This window comes from Anomaloglossus baeobatrachus, chromosome 10, assembly GCF_048569485.1.
Source record: "Anomaloglossus baeobatrachus isolate aAnoBae1 chromosome 10, aAnoBae1.hap1, whole genome shotgun sequence".
NCBI lineage: Eukaryota > Metazoa > Chordata > Amphibia > Anura > Aromobatidae > Anomaloglossus > Anomaloglossus baeobatrachus.
This window is the reverse complement of record NC_134362.1, coordinates 54403824-54419462: the sequence shown is the minus strand read 5'-3', so window position 1 is coordinate 54419462 and position 15639 is coordinate 54403824. Positions and strand designations below refer to the sequence as shown.

Sequence of the window (15639 nt, the reverse complement as noted above, 5' to 3'; positions counted from 1 at the left end):
TTCACTCAAAAGTACAACTCGTCCCGCAAAAAACAAGACCTCTCATATGGCTATACAGACGGAAAGATAAACAAGTTATGGCGCATTGGAAGAAAAGGAGGAAAAAAACAAAAAACCTCCGGGCGGTGAAGGGGTTAATGTATTTCTCCGGAGGATTTTCCCAAGCTTGAGCAGTTCCTATACACACCTGCCGCAGCCAATCACACGGCAGCGCCCTCAATCACACGGCACCGCCCTCTCTGCCTTCCCCATAAGCTACGTCATATCTCTTCCTTCCTAACCACGCCCATAACTTCCTTGGCAACGGTGATTGGCTGGCTGTCAGGACAACGCGTCATGTTACCGCGCGCGCCGTCGCTTTTACAATGTCTGAGCGCGGGAAATTCCATCCGCTCCGGATCGTGTGAAGATTGTTACCGTATTGACGGGTGTACGAGCGCAGATACCGGGCACCTGTAGTCACTGGCGGTTTGGCGTGCAGCTGTCTCAGAGCCTGGGCCCGGCTCCCGTATTGACCCACATAGCCGCAGGTAACGTGATGTACAGGTCTGATGGGCATACAGGGGGCTGCGCCCAGTCAAGGTGAGGGAGGGGGAAGGGGTATACAGGGGGCTGCGGCCGGTCAGGTAAGGGAGGGGGAAGGGGTATACAGGGGGCTGCGGCCGGTCAGGTAAGGGAGGGGGAAGGGGTATACAGGGGGCTGCGGCGGTCAGGTAAGGGAGGGGGAAGGGGTATACAGGGGGCTGCGCCCAGTCAAGGTGAGCGAGGGGGAAGGGGTATAGAGGGGGCTGCGGCCGGTCAGGTAAGGGAGGGGGAAGGGGTATACAGGGGGCTGCGGCCGGTCAGGTAAGGGAGGGGGAAGGGGTATACAGGGGGCTGCAACGGTCAGGTAAGGGAGGGGTAAGGAGTATACAGGGGGCTGCGCCCAGTCAAGGTGAGCGAGGGGGAAGGGGTATACAGGGGGCTGCGGCCGGTCAGGTAAAGGAGGGGGAAGGGGTATACAGGGGGCTGCAACGGTCGGGGAAGGAGTATACAGGGGGCTGCGGCCAGGACTGTGATTGGGGGGGTGTACAGGGGGCTGCGGCCAGGACTGTGATTGGGGGGGGGGGGGGGTGTACAGGGGGCTGCGGCCAGACTGTGATTGGGGGGGGGGGGTGTACAGGGGGCTGCGGCCAGGACTGTGATTGGGGGGGGGGGTGTACAGGGGGCTGCGGCCAGGACTGTGATTGAGGGGGGAGGGGGGTGTACAGGGGGCTGCGGCCAGGACTGTGATTGGGGGAGGGGAGGGGGGTGTACAGGGGGCTGCGGCCAGGACTGTGATTGGGGGGAGGGGAGGGGGGTGTACAGGGGGCTGCGGCCAGGACTGTGATTGGGGGGAGGGGAGGGGGGTGTACAGGGGGCTGTGGCCAGGACTGATTGGGGGGGGGGGGGGGGGAGGGGAGGGGGGTGTACAGGGGGCTGCGGCCAGGACTGTGATTGGGGGGGGGGTGTACAGGGGGCTGCGGCCAGGACTGTGATTGTGTGGGGGGGGGGGGTGTATAGGGGGCTGCGGCCAGGACTGTGATTGGAGGGGGGTGTACAGGGGGCTGCGGCCAGGACTGTGATTGGAGGGGGGTGTACAGGGGGCTGCGGCCAGGACTGTGATTGGAGGGGGGTGTACAGGGGGCTGCGGCCAGGACTGTGATTGGAGGGGGGTGTACAGGGGGCTGCGGCCAGGACTGTGATTGGAGGGGGGTGTACAGGGGGCTGCGGCCAGGACTGTGATTGGAGGGGGGTGTACAGGGGGCTGCGGCCAGGACTGTGATTGGAGGGGGGTGTACAGGGGGCTGCGGCCAGGACTGTGATTGGAGGGGGGTGTACAGGGGGCTGCGGCCAGGACTGTGATTGGAGGGGGGTGTACAGGGGGCTGCGGCCAGGACTGTGATTGGAGGGGGGTGTACAGGGGGCTGCGGCCAGGACTGTGATTGGAGGGGGGTGTACAGGGGGCTGCGGCCAGGACTGTGATTGGAGGGGGGTGTACAGGGGGCTGCGGCCAGGACTGTGATTGGAGGGGGGTGTACAGGGGGCTGCGGCCAGGACTGTGATTGGGGGCGGGGGGGGTGTACAGGGGGCTGCGGCCAGGACTGTGATTGGGGGCGGGGGGGGTGTACAGGGGGCTGCGGCCAGGACTGTGATTGGGGGCGGGGGGGGTGTACAGGGGGCTGCGGCCAGGACTGTGATTGGGGGCGGGGGGGTGTACAGGGGGCTGCGGCCAGGACTGTGATTGGAGGGGGGTGTACAGGGGGCTGCGGCCAGGACTGTGATTGGGGGCGGGGGGGGGGGTGTACAGGGGGCTGCGGCCAGGACTGTGATTGGGGGCGGGGGGGTGTACAGGGGGCTGCGGCCAGGACTGTGATTGGGGGGGGGGTGGTGTACAGGGGGCTGCGGCCGGTCTGGTCAGGGGAGATAATCTTGTCACTGTGTTTTCAGGCTTGTCTTGGCGTCATGTCTGTGTCCTTGGAGAAAATCCGAAATGAACTGGCCGTTTTCGATTTTGATTTAAATCTTGAAGATGAAGACCTGTCTGAGAAACGTAAGGAGGACGGCGGCGATACGTCTAAGCCTGAATGGCTATTGAGTAGCTGATTTTTGGATATTTTACTTTCATATATTGCGTCCTATAGAATTTGATCTTAAGGGATTTTCCACTTTCAGGTAAGTGGGTCCCAAGCTGTGTAATTAATTTAAAACGGCAATTCACCCTCCTAGGGTCCAGTGCCTCCTGCCCGCCACTGCTTGCCTCATTCGGTACCGCGGTAACCAATCATTGAGCTCCATGCTTATACCATCCAGCTCTGCACAGCGATGATGGCACAGCGATGATGGATTGGCGAGCAACAAAACTTGAGCAGCAGTGGGGAGCAGGCACTGGACCCGGGGAGGGTGAGAACCTGCTGTTTTTAAGGTATTTTACACAGCTTGGGATCTACTTCCTGAAAGTGGACCACCCCTTTAAGCCCTCCACCTGTGTGCTGTATATATCAGCCGTGCAGTGGGTCAGGAGTTTGCCCTATACATGGTGGGTGCCAATGTCAGACATGTATAACAGCAGCCGCCAGAGCTGACCACCAATCACTGCTGCGATAGGACCACCAGTGACGGCCAAGGGCGGCGTGTGACTGGTTGTCGTCGCTCCCATTACGAATGGAGTGGTAGTGCGCGTGATCAGTCCCTGCTCCACTCACACCTGATTTCTTAGGGTATGTGCGCACTAGGCTTTTTTTTTTTTTTGTGGCATCAAAAACACTGCGTTTCTTTGTTGCTAAACGCACAAATGCAAATCCCATTAAACGCATGCGTTTTTACCGCAATTTGCGTTTTGCTGCATTTTTGTTCACTGTTTTTATGCGTGTTTTTTTTTTTTTTTTTTTTTTTTTTTTTTTTTTTTTATTTTTTAAATCAGTGAACAATGCCATTAAAGATCTGTCATTTTCTGCTTCAATCTATTCTCCTTCATTCTCCACTAGTGTATGCAGGAGAGCAGACAGCAGCTGCAGAACTACAAGGCTCCACCCAGGACTGTATGCAGGAGTTTTTTGCCCAAAAAACATAAAAAAAAACGTGGGCTTTGCCATATTTTTGTATGCTAGCCAGGTACAGCCCCCAACCCCAGCTGCCTATTTGTACCCGGCTGGGAACCAAAAATATAGGGAAGACCACTTTTTTTTTTTTATTTTATGAATTTCATGAAATAAAAAAAAAAATAAAAATGACGTGGGCTTCGCCCAATCTTTGTGTTCAGCCAGGTACAACTCGGCAGCTGGGGATTGGAATTTGCAGTGCAGGGTGCACAAGCTTTCTGGGCACCCCCGCTGAGAATTGCAGTCCGCAGCCGCCCCAGAAAATGGTGCTTTCATAAAAGCGCCATCTTCTGGTGCTTTATCCAACTCTTCCAGCTGCCCTGATGTCGGGTGGCTCGCTGGGTAATAATGGGGTTAGGGCTAGCTGTGTTTTATTAACTGGCCCTAAGACCGAAATTCATGGTGTCACGCCAATATTAGACATGGCCACCATGAATTTCTAGTAAAGATAAAAATATTTTTCTGTGTATTATTATTATTATTATTATTATTATTATTATTATTATTATTATTATTATTATTATTATTATATATATATATATATATATATATATATCTCTATATATATAATTGCCTTATTCTGTCTGTCTGTCTGTCTGTCTGTCTGTCATGCTCCAAAATTGTGTCCTTACGGTGACACAAAGCTGATTGGCCGCTGGGCTCGCCATGGCCCCGCCCCCCCACACGGATTGGCCGCTCGCCCAGGCTGCGCCCCCACACGGATTGGCCAGCCGCTCGCCCAGGCTCCGCCCCCCCCACAGATTGGCCTCTCGCCCCGGCACCCTGCAGGCATTGGCAATTCGGCCACGCCACGCCCCGCCCCCCTCACGCAATGCACGTTAGCTCTGGCCCCACCCCCTCCCTCCTCCCGCGCATTTCTCGAACTGACACGGCTGTCACGGAGGTGAGTACGGTACTCCCTGCCCACCCCCCCCCCTCCCCCCCCCGCCCCCGCCCCCCGCTCGCACAGGACTGGTGTGGATACGTTGCTAACCATGCTCGCATGGTTACAAGCGCTGTCACGGAGGTGAGTACTGTACTCCCTCCCCCCCCCCCCTCCCCCCCCGGCCCCCGCTCGCACGGCAGTGGTGGGAGTGGTGTGGATACGTTGGTATCAAGCCCATCAAGGTCCTGCTGCGCCAGAAGATCCACACGCACACACACAAACATACACACACATCAGATCACACTCACACTCACTCTCATACACACCTCACACACACCTCACATCGCATCCACATACTCACAACATCCTGGGATATCGCTTGCTTCTCGGCGGCGAAAATGTGCTGTTGTGATCTTCCAGGACCTGACGGAGGATCACATGGCCAGAAGCATGTGATATCCCCGGATGTTGTGAGTATGAGCGCGTAAGTGCGATATCGTCAGTGTCTGTGTGTGTGAGTGGATGCGATCGGGTGTGTGTGAGTGGATGCGATCGGGTGTGTGTGAGTGGATGCGATCGGGTGTGTGTGAGTGGATGCGATCGGGTGTGTGTGAGTGGATGCGATCGGGTGTGTGTGAGTGGATGCGATCGGGTGTGTGTGAGTGGATGCGATCGGGTGTGTGTGAGTGTATGCGATCGGGTGTGTGTGAGTGTATGCGATCGGGTGTGTGTGAGTGTATGCGATCGGGTGTGTGTGAGTGTATGCGATCGGGTGTGTGTGAGTGTATGCGATCGGGTGTGTGTGAGTGTATGCGATCGGGTGTGTGTGAGTGTATGCGATCGGGTGTGTGTGAGTGTATGCGATCGGGTGTGTGAGTGTCGGCAGAGGACCAGGCCGTGCTGGAGGAGGCTGGGAGCAGAGAGGCTGATCATGGGGAAGAGGGGAATGCTGATGCTGAAGGAGGCTGGGATGGGAAGGCTGGGAGGAAGGAGGCTGGGATGGGAAGGCTGGGAGGAAGGAGGCTGGGACGAGAGAGGCTGATCCTCAGGAAGGCTGAGGAGGGGAGGCTGATGCTGAGGGAGGCTGGAAGGAGAGAGGCTGAGCAAACGTGCTCCATCCGCCATACTGCGCACTCCCCATCGTGCTGCATCCGCCATGCTGCGCACTCCCAAACGTGGTCCATCCGCCATGCTGCGCACTCCCAAACGTGGTCCATCCGCCATGCTGCGCACTCCCAAACGTGCTCCATCCGCCATGCTGCGCACTCCCAAACGTGCTCCATCCGCCATACTGCGCACTGGAGCACGTTTGGGAGTGCGCAGCATGGCGGATGGAGCACGTTTGAGAATGCGCAGCATGGCGGATGGAGCACGTTTGAGAATGCGCAGCATGGCGGATGGAGCACGTTTGGGAGTGCGCAGCATGGCGGATGGAGCACGTTTGGGAGTGCGCAGCATGCCGGATGGTGCACGATCGGGAGTGCGCAGTATGGCGGATGGAGCACGTTTGGGAGTGCGCAGCATGGCGGATGGAGCACGTTTAGAAGTGCGCAGCATGGCGGATGGACCACGTTTGGGAGTGCGCAGCATGGCGGATGGAGCACGTTTAGGAGTGCGCAGCATGGCGGATGGAGCACGTTTGCAAGTGCGCAGCATGGCGGGTGGAGCACGATGGGAGGTGCACACCTCCCCCCAACACACACACACACGCGCACTGCACAACACACACACACTAGGAATCACAAACAACGCCCTACACAGACACCCACACAGACAACGCTGCACACACAAATATACGCACATACTGCACAACACACACATTGCTCAAAACATACCTCCCCCCAAAACACACCACACACACACAAACCGCACAACACACACACACACACACAACGCTACAGACACACAGCGCTCCACAAACAACGCAACACACGCAACACACATACAACACCGCTCTCACCCCCCGCGACACTCAGAACATGTACAGCGCCCTACACAAACACTTGGTAACTACACACAACAACATCTATATATATATATAACAAAAATCATACATGAACTACACAATACGTAAATTCTAGAATACCCGATGCGTAGAATCGGGCCACCTTCTAGTATATATATATTTTTATTATAAATAAAACACAACACAATTAGTGATTCCATCTTTATTGAAATAAAGAAACCCCCTCCGCAGTAATCCTGGGTCAAGGGTCCCGCGCCGTCCAATCCGGATCCAATGTCATCTGATCGGTTTACTGGAAGACATATCGATCAGATGATGTCAGGATCAAGGGCCTGAATCACATGACACAGCAGCTGATTGTATAAAAGCCGTTTATACAATCAGCTGATGCATCAGTGCAAAAAACCCCAAAAAACTACACACTTCTTTGCAGACTCCCGTATGATCGCTGCAGGATCCGGCGGTAATCAGTGATGCGGTCACCTGACGCCATCAGCTGATGATTTAAGCCGGGCGGTAAAAAGCCAGCCTCACCGCTGCACTTATACGATCAGCTGATTCAGTCAGGTGACCGCATGAGCTGATCACCGGCAGCTCCTGCAGCTATCGGACGTGTCCAGGGAGTCTGCACACAGCCGGAGTGGGGGATGGCGGTATCGGGAGAGGAGCTGGGAGTGCACATGGCACCGAGAGTCTGCAGACAGGTGAGTATGACTTTTTTTTTTTTTTTTTTTTTGTTTTTTTTCCTCTCTCTGTTCACGTTTGATTTCGCAGCTGCTTCCACCTCCCACCCGGACATGGCGCAGCAGGACGGGAGCGGACATGATGCCGGACGGGAGGTGGAAGCTGCGGTATCGGGAGGATTCACGCTTCTGTGTTTACCAACAGAAGGAATCCTCTTCCTGTACACGTGACTGTACTACCCACCCCTTGCCGTTTATACCTGCGTTTTTAGGCATAGAAACGCACTAAAACGCAGCTATATTTGTAATTTGCGTTTTTCGTTTAATATTTCTTTATTATTTCAAAAGTTTTCATATAACAGAAGATAAGAAATGTATAAGGGTCTTTCATGTTACCCAATGTTACAGCATATGAAGATTATAAAATAACCTATGTCTTTAAGTCTCGTAAAACGTATGGTACTATGAAATGTATCGCAAATCATGTGGAAGGTAAAATCTGTATAACATCCTATAGAACATCTTAATTTTAACATGTAATAATCTTCTATCTTTATATTTATTCCGTGTAAAGTGTTAAAGGCAACTTCCTTCTGTATAGTCTGGTTCAATAGGTATGAAAACATGACCCTATGTATATCAATTAGGTGAGAAAGAGATATAGAGAGAGGGAGAGAAAGATAGGTAGAGAAAAAGGGAAGGAGGGGAAGACATGAGGAAATGGGGGGGAGGGGGAGAAGGTCTGTATTGTGATGCCGCCCAACTTCTGTGTCCGGGAGCCCATCCCGGCTTCTTGAATATTTATTGTGATAGAGCGCCTGTGAGTAACCAGGTTTGAAATTGCTGTGTTTCTCTATACTGAAGCCACGGATACCAAACCGAGAAACACAAGGAGTCTTTCCCTTCGTCAAACGCTCTCAACTCCTCCAGACGCCGCAGGCCATCCATAGCCTCTACCCAGTCTGCTCTCCTCAATGTACAGGGGGATCTCCAATGCCTCGGTATGATTTGCCTCATTGAAATCATAAAGTACGAGAGCAAGCCTTTCTTCGCCTTGTAGACTGCCCCTTTATACATTGATAAGAGGGCCACTTCCGGTGAGGGTGTCACTTCCGTGTGATGTAAATGGTTATAGAGAGCAAAGACATCTTTCCAAAGACCCTGTATCCCTGGGCAGGTCCACCAGATATGTAGCATTGTGCCCACTGAGGTCTTGCACCTCCAACAGGCGTCAGATACCTCTGGGAACATTTTATGTAGTCTGGCGGGTGTCCTATACCACCGTGAGAGGATTTTATAATTGAGTTCCTGCATTCTACAAGAAATGGTGGATTTATGTGTTAGGTTAAATGACTTACACCATTGTGCCTTGGGAAAAGTCTGGCACAATTCTGTTTGCCAATGTCTAACGTAGTCAGGCAAGTCGTCTCCTCCATCCCCCTCGGGCACTGCTATGTTGTAGATTATTGAGACTATGTGAGGGGGTGTTTCTCTAAGGAAGCATAGTTTTTCAAATGGAGTCAGATCCTTATGTATCTCAGATCCCGGAGCCAGAGAATCTATGAACCTACGTAGTTGTGTAATTTGCGTTTTTCATCGCGTTTTTGAACATCCCATTGAACTCAATGGGTGGAAAACGCAGTGAAAAACGCAGGAATAATTGACATGCTGCGTTTTTGTGGTCCCACAAAAGCGCAGCTAAAAAAAACCCACTGTGTGCAGACAGCAAAAATGAAAACTCATAGACTTTGCTGGGGAAGCAATGTCATGCAGTTTTCTGAATAAAAACGCACCTGAAAAATGTCTAGTGCTCAAATAGCCTTAGAGCCCTATTTATCAGGATCAGGTGGGGGCTCAGTCCTTCCACCCCCAACAATATGGAAGTTACCCTCTGTGACCCAGCTGTGACTGGGGTGTTCCCTCTCAGCTGTCCAGGTCACAGCTGTGGGAAGAAATCGGTGCCATTTTTGTGAAGCCCATGGCTACTCTGAAAGCTTCACTTCCCCCTGTCACCACTCACTGTTCACTGCAAGTGGTGACAGGAGGAGGTATTTGCTTTGATTGGTAGTGCAGTATCCTGCTACTGATCACCACTCTCCACCACTGTCGGCCAGCAATACAGAGCGCAAGAGTGTAATCCTCATCATGCTTCCTGTGCACAAGCAGCCAATCAGTGTTGGGGGCGGGGTTACACAGATTAGCTTGAATACCAAGCTTGAGATGCCTAGTCCTGTAGTGCTGGTAATCTCCTGCTGATAAAAACATTGATTGTAGGGAAACTACAGCACACAGCCTAATAAGTGACACATTGCTGGAATCGGGGTGTCTGCTCCTCCATCATGCTGCTCTGAGATTCCATAGCAAAAACTTGCTGGTAAATTCCCTTTAACTGATTCAGCAGCCAGCAATAGACAGTGCAGTAGAGAGGCTATAGAAGGCAAACCTTGGACAATTTCAAATAAAGGGCAGTTGCAAAAAATATTAACTCCAGACATATGCATTTAAATAAAAAAATAATATATTATATATACTGTATGTATGTATATATTTATGTATATATAATTAAAAAAAATAAATGTATGTATGTGTATATGCATGTGTGTGTGTGTGTGTGTGTGTATGTATGTATATATATATATATATATATATATATATATATATATATATATATATATATATATATATATATATATATATATATATATAAATATATTTTTCTTTGTCGCTCCATTGGGAGACCCAGACAATTGGGTGTATAGCTCCTGCCTCTGGAGGCCACACAAAGTATTACACTTTAAAAAGTGTAACCCCTCCCCTCTGCCTATACACCCTCCCGTGGACCACGGGCTCCTCAGTTTTATGCTTTGTGTGGAAGGAGGCACACATCCACTCATGAATTCTCAGACTTTTTATGTCGGTTGGAAGAAAAGAGGACCCCCACGGGGTCCCCGGCATGTTCCCTTCTCACCCCACTATGTCGGCGGTGTTATTAAGGTTGAGGTACCCATTGCGGGTACAGAGGCTGGAGCCACATGCCGTCTCCTTCACCATCCCTGAGCGGCTCTGGGAGAAGTGGGATCCTGAGCGGTCTTCCATTTACTGGGACCGTGCTCCATCCGCAGCCCCTGGTGGAACCTGCCGGACCGGAGCCTCTTCAACCCCAGGGACCGGGCCCTTCAACTTAAAGGTACACTCCAATGGGATATTCTCCGCAAATGGGACAAGAGTGCGGCTTCCCTCGACAAGAACGTCTTTCCCTCGCGACCAAAACATCACTTCAGTGGTGGCTCCTACCCACATCTCTGTCGGGAGGAAGATCCTTCCTACCCCCAACCTGGGCTGTGGTCACCACGGACGCGAGTCTGTCAGGTTGGGGAGCGGTTTTTCTCCACCACAGGGCTCAAGGAACCTGGACTCCGATAGAATCGTCCCTTCAGATCAATATTCTGTAGATAAGGGCAGTATATCTAGCCCTATTGGCTTTCCATCGGTGGCTGGAGGGCAGGCAGATCCGAATCCAGTCGGACAACGCCACTGCCGTCGCCTACATCAACCACCAAGGCGGCACCCGCAGTCGTCTGGCCTTCCAGGAAGTCCGGCGGATTCTGCAGTGGGTGGAAGACACAGGCTCCACCATCTCCGCAGTTCACATCCCGGGCGTAGAAAACTGGGAAGCAGATTTTCTCAGTTGTCAGGGCATGGACGCGGGGGAATGGTCTCTTCACCCAGACGTGTTTCGGGAGATCTGTCGCCGCTGGGGAACGCCGGACGTCGATCTCATGGCGTCGCAGCACAACAACAAGGTCCCGGCCTTCATGGCACGGTCTCAGGATCACAGAGCTCTGGCGGCGGACGCGTTAGTGCAGGATTGGTCGCAGTTCCGACTGCCGTATGTGTTTCCCCCTCTGGCACTGCTGCCCAGAGTGTTACGCAAGATCAGGTCCGACTGCCGCCGTGCCATCCTCATCGCCCCAGACTGGCCGAGGCGGTCGTGGTATCCGGATCTGTGGCATCTCACGGTGGGTCAACCGTGGGCACTTAAAGACCGCCCAGACTTGCTGTCACAAGGTCCGTTTTTCAATCTGAATTCTGTGGCCCTCAACCTGACTCTGTGGCCATTGAGTCCTGGCTCCTAGCGTCTTCAGGGTTATCTCAGGATGTCATTGCCACCATGAGACAGGCCAGGAAGCCAACGTCTGCCAAGATCTATTATAGGTCTTGGCAAATCTTCCTGTCCTGGTGCACTGTTAACGGTTTTTCTCCATGGCCGTTTGCCTTACCCACATTCCTTTCGTTCCTTCAATCCGGAATGGACAAGGGTTTGTCCCTCGGCTCTATCAAGGGCCAAGTGTCAGCGCTATCCGTGTTTTTTCAAAAGCGTCTAGCCAGGCTTCCGCAGGTCCGCACGTTCCTGCAGGGGGTCTGCCACATAGTTCCACCTTACAAACGTCCGTTGGAACCTTGGGACCTTAACAGGGTCCTGACGGCTCTTCAAAAGCCGCCTTTTGAGCCACTGCGGGAGGTATCTCTCTCCCGTCTTTCAAAGAAGGTGGCCTTCCTAGTGGCAGTCACATCACTTCGGAGAGTGTCTGAGCTTGCAGCGCTGTCATGCAAAGCTCCCTTCCTGGTTTTTCACCAGGATAAGGTGGTTCTGCGTCCGGTCCCGGAATTCCTTCCTAAGGTGGTATCCCCCTTTCATCTCAATCAGGATATCTCCTTGCCTTCATTTTGCCCTAATCCAATTCACCAGTGTGAAAAGGATTTGCACTCTTTGGATCTAGTGAGAGCACTCCGGTTCTACGTGCCTCGCACGGCGCCCCTGCGCCGTTCAGATGCGCTCTTTGTCCTTGTCGCTGGCCAGCGTAAGGGCTCTCAGGCCTCCAAGTCAACCCTTGCTCGGTGGATCAAGGAACCGATTCTCGAAGGCCTACCGTTCTTCTGGGCTTCCACTTCCTTCAGGGTTGAAAGCCCATTCTACCAGAGCTGTAGGTGCGTCCTGGGCATTGCGGCACCGGGCGACGGCTCAGCAGGTGTCAGGCAGCTACGTGGTCTAGTCTGCACACTTTCACGAAGCACTATCAAGTGCATACCTATGCGTCGGCTGACGCCAGTCTAGGTAGGCGAGTCCTTCAGGCGGCGGTTGCCCACCTGCAAGAGGGGGCCGTTTTTCGGCTCTTTCGATTAAGGTATTCTTTTACCCACCCAGGGACTTCTTTTGGACGTCCCAATTGTCTGGGTCTCCCAATGGAGCGACAAAGAAGGGAATTTTGTTTACTTACCGTAAATTCCTTTTCTTCTAGCTCCTATTGGGAGACCCAGCACCCGCCCCTGTTCCCTTCGGGCTGGTTGTTTTTTTTGTGTACACATGTTGTTCATGTTGAATTGTTCTTTTGGTTCATGGTTTTCAGTTCTCCGAACATCCTTTTGGATTGAATTTGCCCTAGACCAATTTATAAGTTTTCTCCTTCCTGCTTTTGCACCAAAACTGAGGAGCCCGTGATGCACGGGAGGGTGTATAGGCAGAGGGGAGGGGTTACACTTTTTAAAGTGTAATACTTTGTGTGGCCTCCGGAGGCAGAAGCTATACACCCAATTGTCTGGGTCTCCCAATAGGAGCTAGAAGAAAAGGAATTTACGGTAAGTAAACAAAATTCCCCCTTTTTTTTTTTTTTTTTTTTTTTTTTTTTTTTTTTTTATCCTCAATGGTGAATAACCCCCTTTAGACCTGGACTTTACGGGCCTAGTAATATGGGCAAAATTTTGATCCCTCAATTATTCATGAGCTGCAGAGTCTCCTGCTTGAACGTAGTGTGCACAAGGCCTGTCTGCCATGTGCCTGATGCATTTATTACTTGCGCCACATGATCCTTTGTTGCTCTATGATCCTTTTCTTTCTGCATATTGTATATTCATATCTTTTAAGGTCTGCATTACTCTAAGGCTATGTTCACACTAGAAAAATGATTTTTCTTAAGAAATTTCTTAAATTTCTTAAGCTTTTTCTTAAAAAATGCACCTGCGTTTTTGCCGCGTTTTCGGTGCATTCTTGGTGCGTTTTTACCACTGGTTGCTCCCTGCGTTATTGTGCCAATTATATATGGCAAAAAACGCAGTTAGCTCCAGAAAAGAAGTGATGCTCATTCTTTTTCTTAAGAAAATCTACTGAAAGAATTTTCTTAAGAAAAAAACGCAGTGTGCGCACAGCTAATTTTTTTTGCCATAGGTTTTGCTGGGGAATGTCTGCAGAAAGGGTACAAGAATTTCTCAAGAAATTTCTGCAGCAAAAACGGACCAAAAACGCAGGTAAAAAACGCAGTGTGTGAACATAGCCTAAGGCTACAATCAGACCAATGTCTGATCCGCAGCTCTGTGCCTTCCTCTGTATAAAGAAATCTAGTCTTGCCCCATAAGAGTAACAGTGGACTGTGTACATCTGACCCTTGTATTTTCTCTGCAGTGGTGGAGCTTTGTTCTGTTCATCGGCTCAGTGAAGAAAAGCTCATTGATGAATGGATGGCTTTCTCTACGACCAAGAACTTGCCGCTCAATGTTGCCAATCTCTGCCTTTTAGAGCATGAAGTAAGTGATCGTCCTTCCTCCCGCTGCTTCTCTTCCTCCCGCTGCTTCTCTTCCTCCCGCTGCTTCTCTTCCTCCCGCTGCTTCTCTTCCTCCCGCTGCTTCTCTTCCTCCCGCTGCTTCTCTTCCTCCCGCTGCTTCTCTTCCTCCCGCTGCTTCTCTTCCTCCCGCTGCTTCTCTTCCTCCCGCTGCTTCTCTTCCTCCCGCTGCTTCTCTTCCTCCCGCTGCTTCTCTTCCTCCCGCTGCTTCTCTTCTAGGGTGGCATCCAGTGCACATACAGACGAAGATGAAGCTTGCACGCTTTGCTTCATTGCACATGAGCCAAAGCTAGCGTGTGATGATCTACCCCGGCCAGAGTGCTCCGCCCATGTGACTATTCAAGACAGAGGAACCGCCTCCTGGACTCTTTGTGCCAGACTCCTCCTCGTGGCTGCTCAACTTGAGGAGAGCAAAAGGATCAATAGTCCAAAATGTTGCCGGATCCTTATCTCCCTCAACATCACCATCTATCTGGGAAGGGTCAGGGAATCCCTCTGCACAATAGACTGGTGGCCGATATCTGGGAAGGAGGGGGGGGGGGGGTGTGTCTTTAAGTTATTAATGTCATATAGATTATTTTCTTTTCCCATCTGTAAATGCAGAGAGTAAAGCACCGGCAGATCGTGTTCGGACCACCTGTACTTGATCCCATTTCCTTTCATTACCCCACTTAGCGCTGAGTCTGATTTATCCGTTCCGTCACTTCCAATACTGAGGGGTCTTCATAGCGACGACTCCTATGAACCTTTGACATACATGGGAGCAGACGCACTTTTGTTGTTTATTCAGCCCTTACTCCACTTCACACCCCGCTGCCTCCATATTATGCTCCTCGTCATGTGTCTGCCTCTTATGTGAATCGTATAAAGGTTTTATTTGTGTTTCTATGTAACTATTACCATTTCGGAATGTTTTAGCTTTTCAATTAACCAATCCGTTCGTCCGCATGTTTTCTTTAGGTTACAGACGATACCTTGCATAACGACTAGTTACTTTCTTACAAATGTGACCTCAGATTATGTCTAGGAGAGAATATTTAGTCAAACCTTCGGTGTTTTAGAGCAAAAGTATAAAGTCCATAGGATTCGTTTTGCTTTGGTTATTATTGGTATCTTTTACCTGCTTTTCCTTTTTTTTTTTTCTTTATTTTTATCCCTTACAGTTTCGAAGTCCTATAGGAGAAACAAATACAATACCAAGAGCATGGTGTGCACCAAAATATTTGCAGTTTTTGCGATTAAATATTACAGCTGTTTTTTCTTTTTTTTTTTTTTTTTTTTTTTAGGTTCTAAATCGAAAAAACTCAAAGCGTCCGAATGTAAAAAAAGAAAAGCATTGTGGCAACCGGGACATCAACAGCATCCAAGAGCTGTATCCTTATTTCTTACCTTTTTTGTAGATTTTAATTAGTATCTGTGGATAATACACCTGTGGATGTTGTGGAACTACAACTCCCAGCAGGTCCTTTTTAGCTGCAGGCTGTCCTTAGCATGCTGGGAGTTGTAGTTTCACTACAGTGTAGTTTTATAGCCTTAGTCCCTGATAAAGCCAGTTATGGCGAAACATGTCTGGCAGGCTGACAACAGCCGGAGTGCCCCATGTGGTTGACCCCTCAAATACACCATATTTAATGGTTTAATGGCTTTAACTACTCCTAAGTATCGAGGTGGAGACTGAAGAGGAAAACTTACTGGATTCATACGCTACTCCTGCAAAAGTGAGTATGAGCAGTCTGCGGAGTTTTGCGACACAACATCTTCACACTGTTTCCATCAATCCCATTATACAATAGCCCAAATTAGGTTGTATGGTAAGAGCCGCTGTGCTAGTGTCGAAATGTCGAAACGTCATGGCTGCAGCCTAATAAGC

General features: G+C 50.9%; 1 protein-coding gene across 2 annotated transcripts in view; it reads left to right on the top strand.

Moving 5' to 3' along the window:
• The first annotated feature begins 311 nt into the window (after positions 1-311).
• The window catches only part of POLA2 (DNA polymerase alpha 2, accessory subunit), a 180176-nt gene continuing 164848 nt past the window's right edge, over positions 312-15639 (top strand). The window contains exons 1-5 of one of the 2 annotated variants that reach the window (XM_075326171.1): positions 312-530; positions 2470-2572; positions 13613-13734; positions 15056-15141; positions 15430-15487. In XM_075326171.1, the coding sequence (XP_075182286.1) occupies positions 2485-2572; positions 13613-13734; positions 15056-15141; positions 15430-15487 (354 nt within the window). In that variant the 5' untranslated portion in view covers positions 312-530; positions 2470-2484. Of the gene's footprint in view, positions 531-562; positions 583-2469; positions 2573-13612; positions 13735-15055; positions 15142-15429; positions 15488-15639 lie in introns of those variants that run through there. The other variant, XM_075326172.1, reaches the window with a different exon arrangement.